Source organism: Ursus maritimus, unplaced genomic scaffold, assembly GCF_017311325.1.
Source record: "Ursus maritimus isolate PB19 unplaced genomic scaffold, ASM1731132v1 scaffold_14, whole genome shotgun sequence".
Classification (NCBI taxonomy): Eukaryota; Metazoa; Chordata; class Mammalia; order Carnivora; family Ursidae; genus Ursus; species Ursus maritimus.
Window position 1 is genome coordinate 51,741,623 of NW_024423786.1, and position 18,733 is coordinate 51,760,355.

General features: G+C 63.4%; 2 protein-coding genes and 1 long non-coding RNA gene across 5 annotated transcripts in view; 1 reads left to right on the plus strand and 2 right to left on the minus strand.

The window, feature by feature from the left end:
- EVI5L (ecotropic viral integration site 5 like) overlaps positions 1-12,294 on the plus strand; it is a 28,609-nt gene extending 16,315 nt beyond the window's left edge. The window contains exons 8-20 of one of the 2 annotated variants that reach the window (XM_040629419.1): positions 30-119; positions 1,263-1,360; positions 1,443-1,503; positions 4,543-4,596; positions 5,518-5,550; positions 6,644-6,784; positions 8,049-8,177; positions 9,649-9,789; positions 9,871-10,026; positions 10,117-10,263; positions 10,343-10,438; positions 10,519-10,614; positions 10,795-12,294. In XM_040629419.1, coding sequence (XP_040485353.1) covers positions 30-119; positions 1,263-1,360; positions 1,443-1,503; positions 4,543-4,596; positions 5,518-5,550; positions 6,644-6,784; positions 8,049-8,177; positions 9,649-9,789; positions 9,871-10,026; positions 10,117-10,263; positions 10,343-10,438; positions 10,519-10,614; positions 10,795-11,079 — 1,527 coding nt within the window. In that variant the 3' untranslated portion in view covers positions 11,080-12,294. The remainder of the gene's footprint in view (positions 1-29; positions 120-1,262; positions 1,361-1,442; positions 1,504-4,542; positions 4,597-5,517; positions 5,551-6,643; positions 6,785-8,048; positions 8,178-9,648; positions 9,790-9,870; positions 10,027-10,116; positions 10,264-10,342; positions 10,439-10,518; positions 10,615-10,794) is intronic. The other variant, XM_040629420.1, reaches the window with a different exon arrangement.
- Positions 2,873-6,673, minus strand: LOC121102554. 2 transcript variants are annotated; one of them, XR_005834645.1, is made up of 3 exons: positions 6,625-6,673; positions 5,969-6,066; positions 2,873-3,718 (listed from the first exon to the last, which is right to left on the minus strand). It is a non-coding gene; the product is annotated as an uncharacterized LOC121102554 (long non-coding RNA). The 2 variants fall into 2 exon arrangements; XR_005834644.1 differs by lacking the exon at positions 6,625-6,673 and adding an exon at positions 6,318-6,599.
- A 2,723-nt stretch (positions 12,295-15,017) lies between the features above and the next one.
- Positions 15,018-18,733, minus strand: part of PRR36 (proline rich 36) — a 6,568-nt gene continuing 2,852 nt past the window's right edge. Inside the window, exons 5-7 of the mRNA XM_040628282.1 lie at positions 18,626-18,728; positions 16,396-18,531; positions 15,018-16,187 (exon numbers count right to left, since the gene is read on the minus strand). Of these exons, the coding sequence (XP_040484216.1) occupies positions 15,673-16,187; positions 16,396-18,531; positions 18,626-18,728 (2,754 nt within the window). The 3' untranslated portion in view covers positions 15,018-15,672. The remainder of the gene's footprint in view (positions 16,188-16,395; positions 18,532-18,625; positions 18,729-18,733) is intronic.

Below are 18,733 nucleotides of genomic sequence, written 5' to 3' on the forward strand. Positions count from 1 at the left end.
GAGACCTGCGGCCATCATCCCTTTTGCAGGGCCTGGAGATTGTGTTCCGGGTGGGCCTCGCCCTGCTGCAGGTGAACCAGACGGAGCTGATGCAGCTGGACATGGAGGGGATGTCCCAGGTGGGCCAGGAGGGCCACGTGGGTGGGAGTCCCTTACACCAGGGGCACCTGGGCAGCCGAATCCTCCTGAGAGTTGGGGAAGGGCCTGGCTTCGAGGGCGGAAGGTGTCCCTGGGCATCCTGCTCCTTTCCCACGCTTCCCTGAGGTCTGCCTGGAGGCCCGAGGCGGGCTCTGAGGAGCAGCCTGGCTCCTCGGGGGTCGAGGTCAGAGGGTGGAAGGCCTAGGCTTAGGTCAAGCCCTGGGAGGTCCCACTCCCCTCTCCTGCTCCCAGCTCTGGGTCCTCCAAAGTCTAATGGGGCAAATAGTGATAGTAGCCAAACCACAAGGCCCTGGCTGTGGTTTCAGCCCCGGCAACTGGGCCAGGCAAGGGCACGGGCAGGAGTGAGGGGTCTGGGGCAGCTTCACACCCGCCCTGGCTGCCCTGCCCGCTGGAGAAGAGGCCAGCCTGCTTTTCCGCCATGTCCTCATCATGCAGGCCCCTACCCCTCCCAGCATCTTCCAGCTGGTGCTCTGGGGAAGAATGCACAAAGGCCACGGCTGTGTCCATGAACACGGGCATCCATTGTGTGCAGCTGCCAGAGGGGGCCAGCTGGGCTGAGGAACGGGAGCCAGCCTGGCCCCGAACCGCAGCAAGCTGTGTCCTCCATCAGGGCTGGTGTTTAACCCTTTGCTGGGGCTCCTGGGGCCCCAGGCATGCAGGCAGACCACCAAGGGGTCTTCCCTCTAGGTTGCTCCCACTGCCCCCATTCCTCACACTCTTCAGCCTCCTCTCACTGCCCCGGGGCAGTGACATGCCTCCCCCTTCCTCTGCAAAAGTCTCTGTGCTCAGACCCCACCGCCACCCGGCCTCTGCCCACCTGGTCTCTGCCCACAGGAGCGCCTAAAGCCCTGCTTGTCCCCTGCAGAGGGCAGTCCTGGCTGCGGGTACTGCTTCCCTCCCCCCCACACACCCGCAGCCCTGCTTCTCCCGCTTACTCGCTCCACATGCACTGACAGAGCGCCCACAGCAGGCTGGGCCCTGAGCTGGGACATGGTGACGCCCCTGGCAGACTGGCTCCTCCTGCAGGGAAGTGGGGTACAGCAGGGCTCTGGCGGCCCCCCGAGTCAGGGCCTGTGTGTCAGGGACGGCCTGTGCCCCCACAGTACTTCCAGAGGGTGATCCCCCACCAGTTCGACAGCTGCCCGGACAAGCTGATCCTCAAGGCTTACCAGGTCAAGTACAACCCCAAGAAGATGAAGAGGTCAGTGCTGGGTGGCCAGGGTGCTGGCAGAAAGGGGTCCCCGAGAGTGGGACAGTGACCACATCAGCCCTCCCCTCTGCAGGCTGGAGAAGGAGTATGCAGCCATGAAGAGCAAGGAGATGGAGGAGCAGATCGAGATCAAAGTGAGTCCCCAGGGAGGCGGGGGACAGGGACGGGGTCCCCTTGGCGGTGCAGCTGGGCCCCAGCCACGTACCAGCCTGTCCTCAGAGTCTGAGCCGTCGTCCCTCCGCCCACCTGCCCCTTCATTCACCAGCAGGCCAGCGTGTGAGCAAGGGCCCATGTCTGTGCTGGAGACCCCCCCCCCCAGTGCTGGCGTGGCAAATAAGGTGGATAGGTCCCTGCCCTCATGAGATCCCCCCAATTATAATGGGGAGATGTTGGGGACCCATAGGTACAGAATATGGACTCCAGAAAGTACTCTGGATAAAAACATGCAGGAGAGGTGGAGCTGACCCTGGGGAAGATTGCTCCAGGCCCACGGAGTCAGTGCAAAAGGCCCAGCAGCAGGCCTGATGGGCTGGAGGAGTATCAGGAAAGCTGCCCTCAATGAGCAGAGCCCTGAGGTCAGGGGCAGGCAGGAGCCAGGTGTGTCGGGCAGAGTACGGCACCCACTGTGGCCCCTCCAACCCAGACTCTCCTCCCTCTCCTTTCTACTTTCATCCTTCCACACGTGATTTTAGTTATTCATGCAACAAGCATTTATTGAACACCTACTGTGTGCCAGAGTCATACCAGAGATTGAGGGCCCCCCAGTCCAGTGAGAGGGACAGGTACACAACACATACCCCTGGCTTTGTCCTCTTCAGGGACAGAGCCCCACAGCAGCTGGGACTAGAGTCCCACAGACCAGGATTCAAATCCCAGCTCTACCATGGACCCGCCATGTGACCCAGGAAATTCACCTCTTTGAGCCTCAGTGTCCCCTTCTGCAAAATGGGGATAACATTTGCTCTGCTGTTCAAATTATTATTTTTTAATTTTTATTTTTATTACCATCACCACTATCAACGTTTCCACTTCCTTTGGAAAGGGAGAGGCAGAATCTAGATTAGAATCCAGGTCACCTGCCACCCATACCTGAAGAGGGAAAGAAGACATCAGCATCCTGGCCCTATTTGTAGGTTTTCCAGAAATACTTTAGTGTCCTGAGGTTACACGCGTCCCCCTTTCTCAGGAATGGTAGCTTGACTAATGCACCAGTCCAAACGTGTGTACCTGTCTTGCTCATGAACAGTCATAGGCCTGCCCCATCTGGTGACCATGAGGGCCCAGCAGTAGGTAGGGACATAGCAGACACTCAAACTACATGCCCCGCCTGAAAACTTCCCCTGAGAGGAGCCTGAGAACTCACAGGCCTTAAAGGATTCAGGCAGACGCCTTGTCCCATGGCCCTGCCCTTTGCTCTTTCCCTTTTAGCCTGTTTCAAAATGTACCTGGAATTTCCTTTAATCAGGTGTGGTAAGGTGACAGACACGAAGACAACACAGAGACTGCCTCTGAAAGAAGAGTTTATTACTCACAGTTCCCAAAAGGAGGGGGCACGCCCCACCATGCTTGACCACATGGGGAAGCACTGGAGTGGGTCCGGAGGCAGAGGGCCAGCACCTTTACTGTGGTCTCCACAGAAAGGAATGGGCAAGGCTGGGTAGTCGAGTTTGAGTTTACGGCTGGTTTGTTTGAATAATTTCAGGGGGCTACAGGGGTGTCCCTCATTGTCCTGGGGCAATTTAGGGCAGGGAGAACATTGGGCTGGTGTACCAGTGAGCTAGGCAAGGTGGGTGGGCATGCGCGCTGGGTTGGCTGGGTTGCCTGTGAAAGGCGCACTAGCCCGCAGGTGGTTTGCGGGCTCTAGGAATTAGCTAGTCCTGGGCGGGGCAGTCTCTGCAAGATTGGCCAGGAGGCTGGATGTCAAAGCATCAAAAATTCAGAAGGAAAACAAAAAAAGCCGATGTATGCCTAGAGCCTGTAGTTCTTGCTCCCTCCTCGTCTCGTGCTCCCTCTGGAGTCAGCAGGAGAGAGGGAGCTGGTACTCGGACATATCCAACTCCTTAAGGACCCTGCGCTTCCGTAACGGTGGGTCGAGGCCGGAGATGGGCAGAGCGATCCAAGGGTCAGGGGTGAGGATCTGGACTCCAGATTCCAGATGTGGGGTAGAGACTCGAGCCTGAAACAGCTCTAATCCAGGCAGGCGGCGGGGTTCAGACATAAAACTGCCCTCCTCTCACTCAGTTTCCCCACACACGCATGACATCGTGAATGACTGTCAATCCCATCTGTGATTCTCTGACTGCAGAGGCTTCCTGGGAGTGCTCTGGGTGTTTCCATCACCTTCTTCTTCTGGGAAGAAACCAGAAAATGTTCTCTGTGATCCACAGGGAGGCAGGGCCCTCATTAATAATGGATGAATGTGGGGTCTCGGGGCTTCAGGAAGACACAGGATCTGGTTGGTGTTCACTGAGCACACACTTAGGACCCAGCTGGCCGTACCTGCTCCATAAAGGGTACACAGGTAGAGACTAAGAGGCAAGGCAAACCTCACCGGCTTCCCAAAGGCCATGGGAACTTAAAACCGCAAATACCTAACCCAAATCCATCCATGCAGGGGAGAAGGTGAAAAGCAAAGCAAGCTGTTTCCAGAACCCTCCAGCTGGAGGGAAGTGAAAGCTTCTGAGTACAGCTGACTTTTGGTGGGTCACAGAAACATAGCCGTCCAGCTGAAGGAAGTCCGTGTGTTCAGCAAGCCCCCTCCCCTGGACCCTAACTCTGAGAACAGTTCATTCTGGTGCTGGAAGCAAAGCAGTGAGGGTTGGGAACAGATAGGCCCAGAGAAAGGCCTGCCCTTGGGGGAGGCGTCACATTGGCATCGGACAGCCTCCTGCGTGGGGTAGAAGCAGACTCCCCAGGAAGGCAGGGGCGCTGACTGCTGACCCGACACACAGTGCATACCCACGAAAGCAATCGCTTTAAGTGAACCAAGATTTGTTTAAAAAAAAAAAAAATCTAGTGGGCCATGCTGAACGGAATTGGCCCTGACTCTTTTCTGGGATCACTGACCCAGAGCATTTGATGATGGCTCCATCTTGCCTGGAGGCAGCCCGGCCCTTAAGGTAGGGGAGTGGGAGTGGGCTTCTGACACACTCCCCACCCCTCTCCCCACATAGAGGCTTCGGACGGAGAACCGGCTCCTGAAACAACGGATCGAGACCCTGGAGAAGGTGAGGAGTGTGGCCACCAGCCTGTGGCACCAACTCCTCCAGGCCCCAAGCAGGACCCAGCTGCCAGAGGGCCAGCCGGCCCCCTGCCCAGGCCCAGCCCCCATCCCCCGAACCAGCAGCCCCCCAAGGAGCATGGTGCACATCCCATGGGGCCCCCACCATGAGCCCCACTGAGATTTGGGCTGCCATAGAACCAGGGGGCATAGGGCAGCTTCGCTTGGGATTGGGGTTCACCCAGTGAACTGCAAACACGGGTCCCTCCTGGGCTGCCTGCGTGGGGGGAAGGAGGCAGACCGCTGCTTTGACTGAGGTGCCCCGAATGAGGCCACAGGCTCCCAACCCTGTAATTTGGAGGCCTCACCCTCAAAAGAAAGGAGGTAGAGGAGGGGCAGCTTTACCCTCAGCGCCCTGGTGGGGTGACCCTGGCCCCCAACCTGTGTTTAAAGATGGGAGTAAAGGCGGGGAGGGGGGACCCCCTTGCCACTCGTCTCCAACTCACTTGGCCCCCCACTGCCCACAGGAAGCAGTCATCCGCAGGATTGTATTCTCACTCAGACTCCACGTTAAAATACTTCCGCCTGCCCTGCCACTGCCACCCCATCCCTCAGCCTCCGGGCGTGGCGCCCCCTCACGCGTGGAGTTGGCCAGGTCCTGGAAGGTGCAGCCGCGGGCCCCCCCCCCGCCTGCCCACCCACACACAGATCCCTCTCCAGGACGGAGCTAGCTCTGGCTTTGCTCTTCCTCCGGGTCCTCTCCTGCTGGTTCTTTGGTTCTCTGGTCTCACTCCTCTCTCCCCTGCTTCTAGAGATAGTCCACTGCGTTAGTGACAAGTGGTTCTTATCTGTCTCTCCCCCTCTCCTGTCCCTGCGCCTTCCGCTCTGCCTCCTCCCCCTGTCGCTCGGAACCCCCTCCGCCGGGTAGGAGAGCGCTGCTCTGGCTGATAGGTTAATCCAGGTACTGTAGCTTTTCATCTCCCTCTCCCGTGTCCGTCCTGGTCCCTGCACACGACAGCCAGGAACCGCCTCTTCCCTGGCCACTGCCAACCCCGGGGGCAGAAGGGGGCAGGCCTGGCACCATGCATGGGGGTGGCTGGGGACCGCTTCTCAGGGGAGACAAAGGTTTCCCTGGGAGGGAAAAGGGGTGTGCGTGTGAAAGCATGGTGTGTGGGGTAAGGGTGAGTCTGTTGTGAATGTCTGTACATGCACGGGGACAGAAAGCTTCCTCCCCAGGGGACACAGGTGGGGACCCTGAGGCTATATCGGCCACAGGCCCTGGTGTGTGCACCGCGCTGAGCCTCCCCACCACACACACACACACACACACACACACACACACACCCCTTCTGGCCCCTCACGCTCCTCTCTGCTCCTACCTGCAAGGCCTGCCATCTTCTCTCACCTGCTTCTGCTGCTGCCTCATCTTGAATGGCTTTATCTGGAAGCTTCTGCCTGCCACCTGGTGGCTCCGAGCCTGGAATGGGGGGGACCCGAATTGGGTGGGTTGAGGGAATGAGGCAGCAGGGAGGGTCTTAGGCCCGGGGAGATGGAGGCCCCAGGATTCAGGACTGGAGAAGTTTCCGGGAGAGCTGTTTTCCACCTCCCAACGCTGCCCTGAGGGCTGGTCCTGAGTCCCCGGGTCCTCGCTGCCTCCAGACCCCCACCTTCACCAGTGGAGCCCGGCGTCTGCTGTGCCTCGGTGCTAAATAAGGATCGTAACCTCACCTGGGACAGAGGCTGAGAGCCAGGCGCCGGCAGGGGAAGGAGCTGGCCTCGGCCCCAGCTTGGGGCCCCCGTTCTCCGTTGACGCCCCACAAAGCCTGGGCCTGGGGTGGGTCTGTTCCTTCAGGCTCCTGCCCGTGGCCTGTTCCTGCCTGCCCCACCAACAGGCCCAGACCCGGTGGGGCGCCCCATCCCAGGCTCTGAGTGCCGGAGGCCTTGCCCCCTCCCACCCCACGTCCGCCCGCTCGGGGCCTCCCCCGGAGATGGGCCTGAGGCAGGGCCAGGAGTGGGGGCAGAGGGTCATGGCGACCTGTCCTCACTGTGCTCAGGGGCAGGTGACGCGGGCGCAGGAGGCCGAAGAGAACTACGTGATCAAGCGGGAGCTGGCGGTGGTCCGGCAGCAGTGCAGCTCGGCGGCCGAGGACCTGCAGAAGGCCCAGAGCACCATCCGGCAGCTTCAGGAACAGCAGGTACCGCCGCGCCTTCCAGAGCTGCCCGGTGCATGGGGGCGGGCAGCCAGGCTGGGGAATCCTGGGCCCTCCATTTCCCACCACTCAGACCGAGGCAGCGTCGGCACAAGGGCCCCTGGGAACCAGGCTCTACCTGCGGGCCCCCTCCCTCAGCTGATGTGGCTGTTTCCTTAGGGGAGCCCTGGCGTCGGAAGGGCCAAGGTCAGAAGGGCTGTGAGGCTTCCCCAGGGGCCAGCCCTGCAGGGTGGGAGCCAGCACGAGAGACAGAGGAGGGGGTTCCTGCTCCGGAGCCCAGCACTTTGCCCTCAGAAGAGGGTCTGGTCTGTGCCCACCGCTCTGAGCTGGCAGAGTGGGGGTGAGGGGGCAGCCCAAGCTCTGTAGTGGAGTCGGGAACTCTGAATCGTGGTGGGAGGGCCCTCAGGCAGAGCGCTGTGAAGAATCCACTTCTGCAGGAGGTGGCTTTTAGGATTTTCCTTCAGCTGTACCCAGGCCACCTTCCTTATTTGATGACCTGCCCGTGGCAGCGTGGCCAACGGGGAAACCAAGGCCGGGCTCATCCCAACCTTGGCACGATGCTGCCTTTCAGGCCAGGGAGACATTCCCCTGCCACCCCCGAGTTCCAGCCTTTAGGGGCTTCCCGCACCCACCAGCCAGGTCTTCGTTGTCATCCCCCCTGGGGCCCCCACTGGGGTACCTGTGAGAAGCCTTCTGGGCACTGAACGAGAAAGTGATCCCAGCAAACTCTTTCCCCATCCCTTCCTGTTTGAAATGGGGGTGCAACTGAAGGAGGGCGGTGAAGAAAGAGGGGCAGGAGTGCCACGGCCCTGAGCTCCACCCTGCTCCCACCCCCACTGTGTGGTTAGGTGCTGACCACACAGCAGGAAGGGTGCCTGAAGAATCCCTCCTCCACCCCCACCCCAGCAATCCTGGGAACCAGCCACTGGCATCCCTCAGGGGAAGGTTCCCTCATTGTGGCTTTCCCAGGGAAGAGTCTAAGCCAGGACGGCAACAGCCCCAGGCACAGAGCATCAGAACCCCCATGATGGGGTTCAGCTCTCTCCCTACAAGGTCAGAAGGCACAGGAAGGGATCCAGGGTTTCTCCTCACCCCCCACCCCGTCTCTACCCGCAGCCTGAGCCCCTCTGCCAGCCCGGGGGGCCTTGAGGAGGGGGGCCAAGGCCCGGGCCCACAGCCAGCTGGCAGGAAGGCTGCTTACCCTCCTGCTGCAGCCTGGGGCCCGACACAGCCCTCTGCCTGCCCCCAGGACAACCCGCGCCTCACCGAAGACTTTGTGGCCCACCTGGAGACAGAGCTGGAACAGTCGAGGCTGCGGGAGACCGAGACACTGGGGGCTCTGCGGGAGATGCAGGACAAGGTTCTAGACATGGAGAAGGTGCGACTGGGGGGGGGGGGCAAGTGGGCAGGTGCTCGGGGAACAACGGAAAAGGGGAAGTGGAGGTACCGGGTGCGCTTTGGGAGGCACATGACCAGGCCCTAGTCAAGAAGGGGTGACCAGGCAGACCAGCAAGGCATGTCAGACAACCCCCCTGCCCTGGGGTCCCCAAGGAACCTAGGGAACCTCCCTGACCCACTGGTACCCCGCTTCCTCCCCCATGGATACCACACAAGGTTCTGGGCCTATGGAAATTTGGGCCCCTCACCACACACCCTCCCAAGCCCTGGAGGTATACACACACGTTAGGGCACACACAAAGCCAAATGACCCCTCAAGGGGCACGTCTGCCCTCATGCCCCAGGCACAGGGCCGGCAGCGTGGTGGCTTTCATGGGCTTCCTGGGCAGACGGTCCCATCTGTGTGTGTCTCCCTCCCTGGGCTCCAGGATGGAGGTGGGAGGAAAGGCCAAGGCCCGTCAGGGTTGCTCTCCCCTTCCCCACCCCCATGGAGATACCACCCAGGGGGTGGACTGGGACCACCCTCTCCCGCCCGCTACCCTGAAGGGGGCCCCAAACCTCCTGGGCCCTCCTCAGCTGCTGTCACCCTGACTCCGTATTGACTCAGCTCCCGCAAAGCCACTGGAAGAGTGGTGCCCCAGCCAGCAGAGGGCAGCAGGACCTACTCACACAAGGCTGGAGCCATGCCTCACCTCCTTCAAGCCTGCACTATTTGGGGTACCCTCCCAGGTGGGGTGTCTCTGCCCCATCCATGGGCTTCTCAGTCCCCATCAGGCGGCCAAGAGCTGGGCTTCCCTCCCACTTCCCTCCACATCAAAGGGAAACGTACACCAGGAGATCCCGCCACCACCACCACCCCGCAGCTCCCAGACTCAGACAACGGTCAGTGAGGACCTCCGGCAGCAAGCCGAATTTTGATCCAAGAGGCTGGAGCACAAATCCCTCATCACTGAGCCCTTGGAGCGCTAGGCCCGGGCTGACGCTGGCCCTCAGCCTAAGGGGCTGCCTCACCTGGTCTGGGGGGCAAGGAGCAGGGACAGGGAGCGCAAACCCATAGTCTTCTCAGCTTCTGCTGGGGCAGATCCCAGGTGTGATCGTGGGCCCCAAGGGACGGGTCTGATTCTCAGGTGGGGAGGCACCAGCCCTTGCCCAGCCTGCCTGGTGTTATTAGCAGTAACATTTATGGAGAACGCTGGCGTTAGTGGGTCACCTGAGACAGTCCAGTGAGAGCAGGTGCTGTTCTTGACACCCCTTTTGCAGGCAGAATTTCTGAGGCTCTATCCCCAGGGCCACATGGGTGGGGTCTGCTCCCCGTAGGCCTGGGCCGCCTTCCCAGTGTATACTGGGATCCGGGGCACACCCTCTCCCGGCCAGGCTGTCCAAGGTGGAGCTCAGTCAGGGCCGCCGGGCCGCGCAGTTCCCGAGGGCTCTGACCACCTTTCACCCGGCAGAGGAACAGCTCGCTGCCCGACGAGAACAACGTGGCGCGGCTGCAGGAGGAGCTGAAGGCACTCAAGGTGCGGGAGGGCGAGGCCGTGGCCTCGGCGCGGGAGCTGAAGCTGCAGCTGCAGGAGCTCTCGGACACCTGGCAGGTGAGGGCCCCAGCCCGACGCACACGACGCGGCCCCTGCGGCCCTCGGGGCTGGAGACCAACCGCCCACCTCTCCCCGCAGGCCCACCTGTCCCGCGGCGGCCGCTGGAAGGAGTCCCCACGGAAGCTGGTCCTGGGCGAGCTGCAGGACGAGCTGATGAGCGTGCGTCTGCGCGAGGCCCAGGCTCTGGCCGAGGGTCGCGAGCTGCGGCAGCGCGTGGTGGAACTCGAGACGCAGGTGGACCCGAGCGCCCGCGCCCGGGGGGAGGGGTGCGGGCGGCCCGCGCAGTGGCAAGGCCGTGACCCCTGCCCCCCCGCCCGCCCCCAGGACCACATCCACCGCAACCTGCTGAACCGCGTGGAGGCGGAGCGCGCGGCGCTGCAGGAGAAGCTGCAGTACCTGGCGGCGCAGAACAAGGGGCTGCAGACGCAGCTCAGCGAAAGCCGCCGCAAGCAGGCCGAGGCCGAGTGCAAGGTGCGCCCCCGCCCGCCGCCCCGGCCCGGCCCCCGCCCCGCCGCGCCCCTTGACCCGCCCTCGCCCCCTCTGCCCCCAGAGCAAGGAGGAGGTGATGGCCGTGCGCCTGCGGGAGGCGGACAGCATGGCGGCGGTGGCCGAGATGCGGCAGCGCATCGCCGAGCTGGAGATCCAGGTGAGCGGCGGTGCCGGGGCGGGGGACGGGCCCCGGGCCGGGCCCGGCCCTGACCCCCCGTGACCTGGCCCGCCCCGCAGAGGGAGGAGGGCCGCATCCAGGGCCAACTGAACCACTCGGACTCGTCGCAGTACATCCGCGAGCTCAAGGATCAGATCGAGGAGCTGAAGGCCGAGGTGAGCGCCGGGCCGCCCGGCTGGCGCGGGAGGGGCGGAAGCCCTGCGTGTCCCCCGCGGGTGAGGCGCGGGCGGCGGCGCCGGGGGGCAGGGTGGGGGGCGGGAGGAGCGGCCTGTCGGCCCGGTTCCGTCTGCGGGTGCGACGGTGCCGGTCTTCAGCGCGCCGGTTCCCCGCCCCAGGTGCGGCTGCTGAAGGGCCCGCCACCCTTCGAGGACCCGCTGGCCTTCGACGGGCTGGGCCTGGCGCGGCACCTGGATGAGGACTCGCTGCCGTCGTCGGACGAGGAGCTGCTTGGTGTGGGCGTGGGCGTGGGCGCGGCGCTGCAGGACGCGCTCTACCCGCTGTCCCCGCGCGACGCGCGCTTCTTTCGTCGTCTGGAGCGGCCGGCCAAGGACAGCGAGGGCAGCTCAGACAGCGACGCCGATGAGCTGGCCGCGCCCTATAGCCAGGGCCTGGACAACTGAGGCCGTGCCCTGCCCTGCGTGCCGGAGCCGGGGGGGCCACCGCCCGCTCCTCCGCAGGTGGCCGCACCTGATAAACTCCAACGCCCTCCGTGGTCCGGCCCACCAGAGGGCTAGGCCCAGAGCAGCGGGGCGCAGAGGGTAGGGCCGCGGTCTGAGGATCCTCAGGGTCCCCTGGCAGGCCCACTCTCCCCAGCAGTGTTTACCCATCTTGGTCTGTACCCCTCTGGCCCGGTTCCCTGGAGGGTCTGCCCCTCTGAACAGCCAGGGCAGGGGATGACCCAGAGGTCCCAGGACTGGACAAGCAGGAAGCTCCCTCCTCCCAGCAGTCCCCCTTCTGGGACAAGGGTGGCCCTGCTGGGAAGGGCCCAGGAGCTAAGGAAGAAGGGGCAGCTCTGGGCTGGATGCTACCACCCCATGATGCCCCTGGGGACCCTTGGTGGCTGGGCACAGATGGCCAGCCTGGGCTTTCCTGCCTGGTGCAGGCATCATGGCCCCTGCAGCAGAAACCAAAGTCCCCCCTACTGTATGCAGGGCCACCTGGGGTGTGAGTGGACAGTGGGAACCAGCCCAGGCCTGGGCAGTGTCTGTCCCTGCTTCTTGGGGGCCAGAGCTGCTGCAAGGAAGTGAAGAGACCCCCTCTCCCCAGAGCCCCACATCTTCCTATTGAGACACTCCCATCACCTTGTCTTGGCCAATGATGGAGGGTCTCCCCCACCCAAGCTAGCCTGCTCTCCAAGGGGTCCCCAGCCTCCGTGCCCCTTCCTTCCCTGTGTCCCCAGCCCCACCCTCTGGCCAAGGCCAGGCCCCAGGGAAGGAGCCTTCCCAGTGGAGTTACCTCCCCTTGGCTGCTCATGGTGGTCCCGTGGTCTCTGCAGAGTCAGAGCTGAGAACGGTGCCAAAGTCCAACGATGATCCCAGCCCCTTGCCCCCAGGGCCTTGCGACCCTCGGGCCTGACCCTGTCGGTGCTCCTGGAGCCTGGAGCAGCGTCAAAAGCAATCTCCCTGGCGCTTCCTGGGGTGGGGATCCATGCTCAGTTACCCCTTTCCGGTCGCCCACTCCTCAGTGTTAACAAAGCCTGGGGACCAGGGTGGGCATCCAAGGGGCTCTCCCATGTGCCCCCCACACTGCCCACCACCATTTTGCACACTGCCTGTTCACACTCCACATGTCGCCCAGGCGGGAAAGATGGAAAATAAAGTGTATTTACACAGTCACAGACAAGGGTAGGACATGCCTGGGGGAGCTGCAATCAGCTGTGAGTCCCCAGCTCCTCGTCCTGAAAAGCAGTGCAAAGGGGATCAGGCTCCTGTGGGAGCCTCCCGCAGTCTTCAGAAAATCAGGGGTGGGGGGCCCAGCAGGGACGCCAAAGAGACTGCCCAGGCTGGGGGGCAGCACGGGAGAGAAAGAGGCACACGCTGGTTCAGCGTGAACAGAAGGTTGGGGGTTGGGGGAGAAGGGACGGGGGGACAAGTTGCAAAGGACTTCAGATGTTAGAGGGACACACGGACCCTTATGGCATGCCAATTTTCAAAAGGGTGGCTCTGGAGATGGTGCGAGTGGGGAGATATTGGGTAGGGGGCATGATTTTCCACCTGGGGCAATTTAGCTTGTGCCTCCCCTGAGAGACATGGAGGAAGGTGGGGTCCCAGGGCTTCAGGAAGATACAGGATCTGATTGGTGTTCATTCAGCACACACTTCCTGAGGCCTTCGGGGTCCTCTGCCCTGCGCCTGGCTCTGAGGAGTTCCCAGTGTAGTGGAGACCAACAATGGGGTGGGGTTGGGGGCTGGGCCTGCCGACTAGTGGGGTAACTGCCCAAAAGAATCAAGGAAGGCTTCCTGGAAGGTGGGGTGGGAGGTGGAGTCATCTCCAAAGGCAAAAGCCGAAAGCAAGACTTGGCAGGGTCAGCAGGAGGTATATGATGCCATCGAAGAAGGAACAGGAGAGAGTGGGCATGGCCAGACTGAGACTCGGCTTCTCAGAAGCCAGAATTTGTGCTTTGAACTGAGGGCACTGGGGAGCCATGGAGGGCTTAGGTGGGGGAGGAGGCACCATCAGATGGACCACAGTGTTGGGGGTCAGTCAGGCCAGGGCAGAACCCAAACAGCTGGGCAGTAGGGACAATGAGTAGGGGCTCCCCTGAAGGAAAGAGGCCCAGAGCAGCAGAGCCAGGGATGGCAAAGGAAGGCTTTTCAGGGGGAGAATCTTAGTTGGGTCCAGGCAGATGCCAGCCAGGCCCTATCGTCTGCACCCAGAGTGCCCAGCCACGGTGGCCTGATACCTGCAGGCAGCGAGGTGTGACACTGGTTACGCACCAGGACGGCCAAGGCCCACGCATTGACCCATCACCCAACGATGGTGTGAATCCCCACACCATTCCCATCATACAGATTTAATGCCGACATCCCCAACAGTTGCTGTCTCTCCTGCCCCCACAGGGTAATTCTACCCCAGCTGGCTCCCCAGGACGGAACAGGGCCCTGGGGGAAATGTCTGAGGTTCTGCTCCAACTCAGGGGCTGGTCTTGATGCCCCGGCTGCCCAGCATGTCAGGATTCAGCGCCTAGCCTCTGGAAACAAGGATACCTGGGTCCTTGCAGGGCCCAGCTAGAAAGGGAATCTCTGTGGTTTGCCACTGAACTCAGAACTTGAGTGAGGGAGCGTGCTGGTCCCTCCCCCCATATACTGGCACCCAGGGGTGGAGGTGCACTGTCCCACTGGGAGAAGATTTTCTCCTAGGACTCTAGGCTGACGTCGGGGGTGAGGACAGGCAGGACTTGGTGACCTGTGTCTGACAGGAATGTGACTACAGGGTGGACTACAGGGACTGGATCAAGGGGCAGAGACAAGGCTGAGAGCCCAACACGGTCCCGCTCTGTCCTTTTACCTGCCCTGTTTGTGGTCCCCACCAGACCTCGGTTATACTTGCTGTAAAGCAGGAGACCCTCAGGGAGAAAAGGCCCAGGGGCTGCATTTTTAGCAGCGATACCTGGGAAGAACGGCCTGGGTGTGACTAGAGGGGTCCAGGGTCAGGGTGACTCAGCTGCGAGAGGAAGGACAAGAAATTCTGATGGGGACACAGGTGAAGACAGATTGGCTTTGTTGAGGACCCTTGCTGTGGGCACAAAGATGCCTGGCTGGAGGGCTTGAGGAGGGCATCCTGAGATGGAGGGAAAGGTGAGGCCCAGGGGTTGGGAGGCACAAAGGGGCGTGGTGAGGGCACCTGGAGAGGGAGAGGCAGCGTGAGGACTTCCTGGTCTCCCACCCAACCTCCGGGAGAGGCTGCGCCTTCCCCGCAGAACCCTCTTGGCACAGTCGGCTCCCCGGGACAAGGAATCCTTGGGGGGTCCTGACCCAGAAGGGCCCCGTACACTACACCAGGTGGTCTTGAGGAGCCCTGGGCCCACCCGCAGACCCACTTTCTGCATTGGAGCCGCCTCCTTGAGCGGAGCGCAGTGCGCCCTGGACTGGGTTGGGTTGGGAGGGCGCAGGAGAGAGCCAAGATCGCCCTCAGGTCTTTGGCGACTCCTCCCTTCCTTCGGTACTCCCGGGGGCGTGCACTGTGAGAAGGGGGCCTCAGGAAGGGACACCCAGCCCTCGTCCCGGACCTGAATGAACCCTTCCCACATCTTTTCTCCCCCTCCCCGCAAGAGATGCCGGCTCCCTTAGGGGAGTGTAGGAAGTTTCGGTCGTTCAACCACGCCGGGCACGCATCAAACCATCCACTCGGGGCGCCTGGGTGGCACAGCGGTTAAGCGTCTGCCTTTGGCTCAGGGCGTGATCCTGGTGTTCTGAGATCGGGCCCGCATCAGGCTCCTCCGCTATGAGCCTGCTTCTTCCTCCCCCACTCCCCCTGCTTGTGTTCCCTCTCTCGCTGGCTGTCTCTATCTCTGTTGAATAAATAAATAAAATCTTTAAAAAAAAAAAAAAAAAAAAAAAAAACAACCATCCACTCGATCGCGCAATATCACCGGGCCGCTCCTGCGCCTAATGTTGCCACCGTAAGTCACACAGGAAAAAGCCCAGGCTCACGCACGTGCGTGGGGGCGCCACGCTGGACCGCGGGGACCCAGCAGCACCAGGTCCCACCCCAGCCCCGCCTCACGCGCGCATTGTCCTTGGTAGAGAAAAGGCACCGCTGCGTTGTGTGCGAGGCCTTCAGCCAGAGCTACTACCCGCTCTTGCACAGCCGCTAGCACAGGCTCGCCCAAGGCCTCTCGCCGCCCCGCGGTGGGCCCCCTCGGCGACCGCGAAGGCGCACAGGCTGCAGTGTCCCGGCTTTATTGCAAACTCGGGCAGCACAAGGTAGACAATACTCAGGACACGGGGAGGGGCCTATGCCAGGGAGGGGGCGGGGCTCGAAGAGCGGGAGCGCGTCAAGGCCAAGGGGGCGGGGCTCGAGGGGGAAGACCTTGGCCAGAGGCGTGGGTGGGTCGTGAGCCTGGCCCCAAATCTAGGCCTCTAGGGGCTATGTCCAATACACCCGGAGCCAGACTCCCGGAGGAGGGCAGGCGGGCAGTCTAAGACAGGCGTAACCGGAGGGGCGGGTCCTAAGGCAGGGAAGGGGTGTCGTGGGCGGGGCTAAGGGTCTGGCTCAGTGGAAGGTCTCCACCTCCACCACCGTCCAGTCACCCTGCGGGGAAGCCACGTCGTCCGGGGAGAAGCTGGTGACCGAGGTGATGCTGGCGCGGGACTCGTCCAGGGGAGACAACAGTTCAGCCCAGCGGCCCAGTTCGGCGTCGCTGAGCGCAGTCCGGGCGCCCCCCGCGACGCCACCGGCTCCCGCGCCCCCTGGGCCGCCGCCGCCGCCGCCGCCCGCAGCACCCTCCGCCGCAGCTAGCAGCAGCGTCCGGCTCAGCAGGTGCTGCACGACGCTCGCCTGCAGCGCCCCCAGCGGCAGCTCGCCCAGGCGCGCCGGCTTCGCGCCACGCGAGGCCACCCCCGTCGCTGCTCCAGCTACCACCTTCCCACTACCCGCGCCGGGGCCGGGCCCTGGATCCAGCGCTCCTGGGGCGGGGGTCGCCGACTCAGGCCCCTCAGCCTCGTAGATGGTGCATAGGCCGTCGGCGGAGCCCGGCCCGGCAGCAGGAGGCCAAGGCAAGGACACTCCTGCGGGAAGAGACGCCAGGCTGGGCCTAAGGAGCGGGAAGCGCAGCTCCAGCCGCAAGGCCCCTCCCCTTCCCTCCGTTCCGCCCCAGACCCGACAGCCCTGTAGGCGAGCTGGGAAGCCTCGCCTTCCACCCCGCCCCCACCCCGCCCCCTACCACCTCCGGACCTCGCCCCTCCCACAGCTCGGCTGGGTTCAGGGGCCACTTACCTGGGGCGCTGCGGACGGCCAGCGGCGGAGCGGGACCTCGGCTCCAGGAGGCCGGGTGGCAGGCGGCGAGCTCCGCGTCGGCGGGCGGAGAGGCCGCTGCGCCGCCCTCGGGCCCACTGTCGTAGCCGCGCAGCTCTTCCGGGGTGCTGGTGGCGCTGCTGCTGTGGCCCGCCAGATCCGGGCCGCTCAGCGTACTGGACGGGCTGCGCGAGGGCGGTGGCGGCGGAGCTGGGGCCAGCGCCAGGGTCAGCCGTGGCCCCGGGATCGGGGCATCTGGACCTGGGGTCGGGGGGCGGCGTGGGGCCTGCAGAGGGGGTGAGTCCGGGGGAGAGGGAGGGACTTGCAGAGGGGGCAAGGCCAGGGAAGGTGGAGCCTGAGGAGGGGGCGTGGCCAGGGGGGAGAGAGGGGCCTGCAAAGGGAGAGTAGGGGTCTGCAGAGGAGGCAAGGCCAGGGAAGGTGGAGCCTGAGGAGGCGTGGCCAGGGGAGAGGGAGGGGCCTGCAAAGGGAGAGTAGGGGTCTGCAGAGGAGGCAAGGCCAGGGAAGGCGGAGCCTGTGGAGAGGGTGTGGCCCGGGGAGAAGGAGGGGCCCGCGAAGAGGGTGAGGCAGGGGGAGAGGGAGGAGCCTGAAGAGGAGGCAAAGCCAGGGAAGGTGGAGCCTGGGGAGGGGGCATGGCCAAGGGAGAGCAAGGGTCAAGCAGAGGGGGTGAAACCGGAGGAGAGAGTGGGGCTTGTAGAGGTGTTGGGGCCTGAACAGGGAGCACGCTCTGAAAGGGAATGGCCTGCAGAGGGGGTGTGGCCAGAGAAACAGGAGTTTGTTGAGGAGGCATGGTTAGGGGAGAGGGTGGGGCCTGCAGAGATGGTGAGGCCAGAGAAGGTGGGGCCTGTGTAGGGAGCCGGGTCGGGGAGGGAGGGACCTGTAGATGGGGCGTGGCCAGAGGTGGGGTCTGTGGAGGGGCCATGGCCGGGAGAGAGTGTGCAGCCAGCAGAGACGGTGAGGCCAAGGGACATGGAGAGCACAGTGGAGGAGGACCCTGCAGAGAGAGGGTGGTCAGAGGACAGGGAGAGGCTTGCGGAGGGTATGTGGCCAGAGATGTGTCCTGCGTGGGAGGCGTGGTCACTGTGTAGGGCGTGGCCTGAAGAGGGGGAGGAGATAGGGAAGGACTGGCCACTGGAGGCGTAGTAGTCAAAGTGGAAAGACCCGGCAGGGGGGGTGTGGCTTGGGGAGAGGGCGGGTTCAGCAGAGATGTTGCTTGAGTAAAAGAGGCTTGTAGAGGGGCCTTGGCTGGTAGAGGGGCCGTGGCTGGTGGTCCAGGAGCCGACAAAGGAGGTGAGGCCAAGGGAGACGGGGGAGTCAGAAGAGGGGGCAAAGCTGGAGAAGCCTGGGTTGGGGGCATAGTCTGCAGAGGGGGTGACAATGATGGAGAGAATGAAGCCAGAAAAGTGGTCGTGGGAGAGGTGGACGCCTCCAGAAAGGAGGTACCCAGGTGTGTGGGTGGGGCTTGCGAAGGAGGTGTGGCCGGTGGAGAGGGGAGGGTCTGCAGAGGGAGTGGAGTAGAGGGAGGAGGGGCTAGTGAAAGGGGTGTGGCCAAAGGGCAGGTCGCGGACTGGGAAGGGGGCGTGGTCGGTGGAGAGGGAGGGAGCGCGTCAGGCAGGGGAGTGCCCGTGATATGCGGAGGCGGTACCAGCTGTGCAGTCAAACCCGACGGAGAGGGTGTGGCTAAAGGGGGAGGTGGACCCAACACCGGGGTTGCGCCCTTCCTTGGGGGTGTGGACTGCGGAGGGCGCAGACCTTGCAGCCCTTTCGATTTGGGCTGCGAGGGATGCCCCAGAGCCCGAGGTGTTCCACCGGGCAAGGGCCCGGCGCGGGCGGGGGAGGACAGAGGAGTAGCGCTGGAGCCCAAGGGGCGCGAGGCTGGCTTCTGGAGGCCTCCGCCGGCGCTGGGTCGCCTCCTGGCGGCGGGGCTCGGCTCTGCGGTACCGTGCTGCGGGGCACTGTTCGCTGATTTCCTGGGGGCCTCGGTCGGAGGCCGCGGCCGGGCACTCGGAGCTGCCCGAGGGAGACCGACTTCAGCGCCTGCAGCCCGGGACCGACGGGAGGTGGCTGGGGAAGGGGCGCCTGGGGAGGGCCCGGAAGAGTCTGGGGACAAAATCAGAATGCCGGAGGGTCAGAGATACCTCAGGGCTGGTCCCTTTCACTGCCCAGGAACTCCGCTCCTCCTCAGGTCACGTACCTCTCCGTGCCCCGGCGCTCAGTGCGCTCCTTCTGGGGGTTTCTGGGGCTTTTCCTCTGCTCACGGGTTCCTCAGCTGGGGGCCGAAGCCCCTTATGCGCAAGGGAGC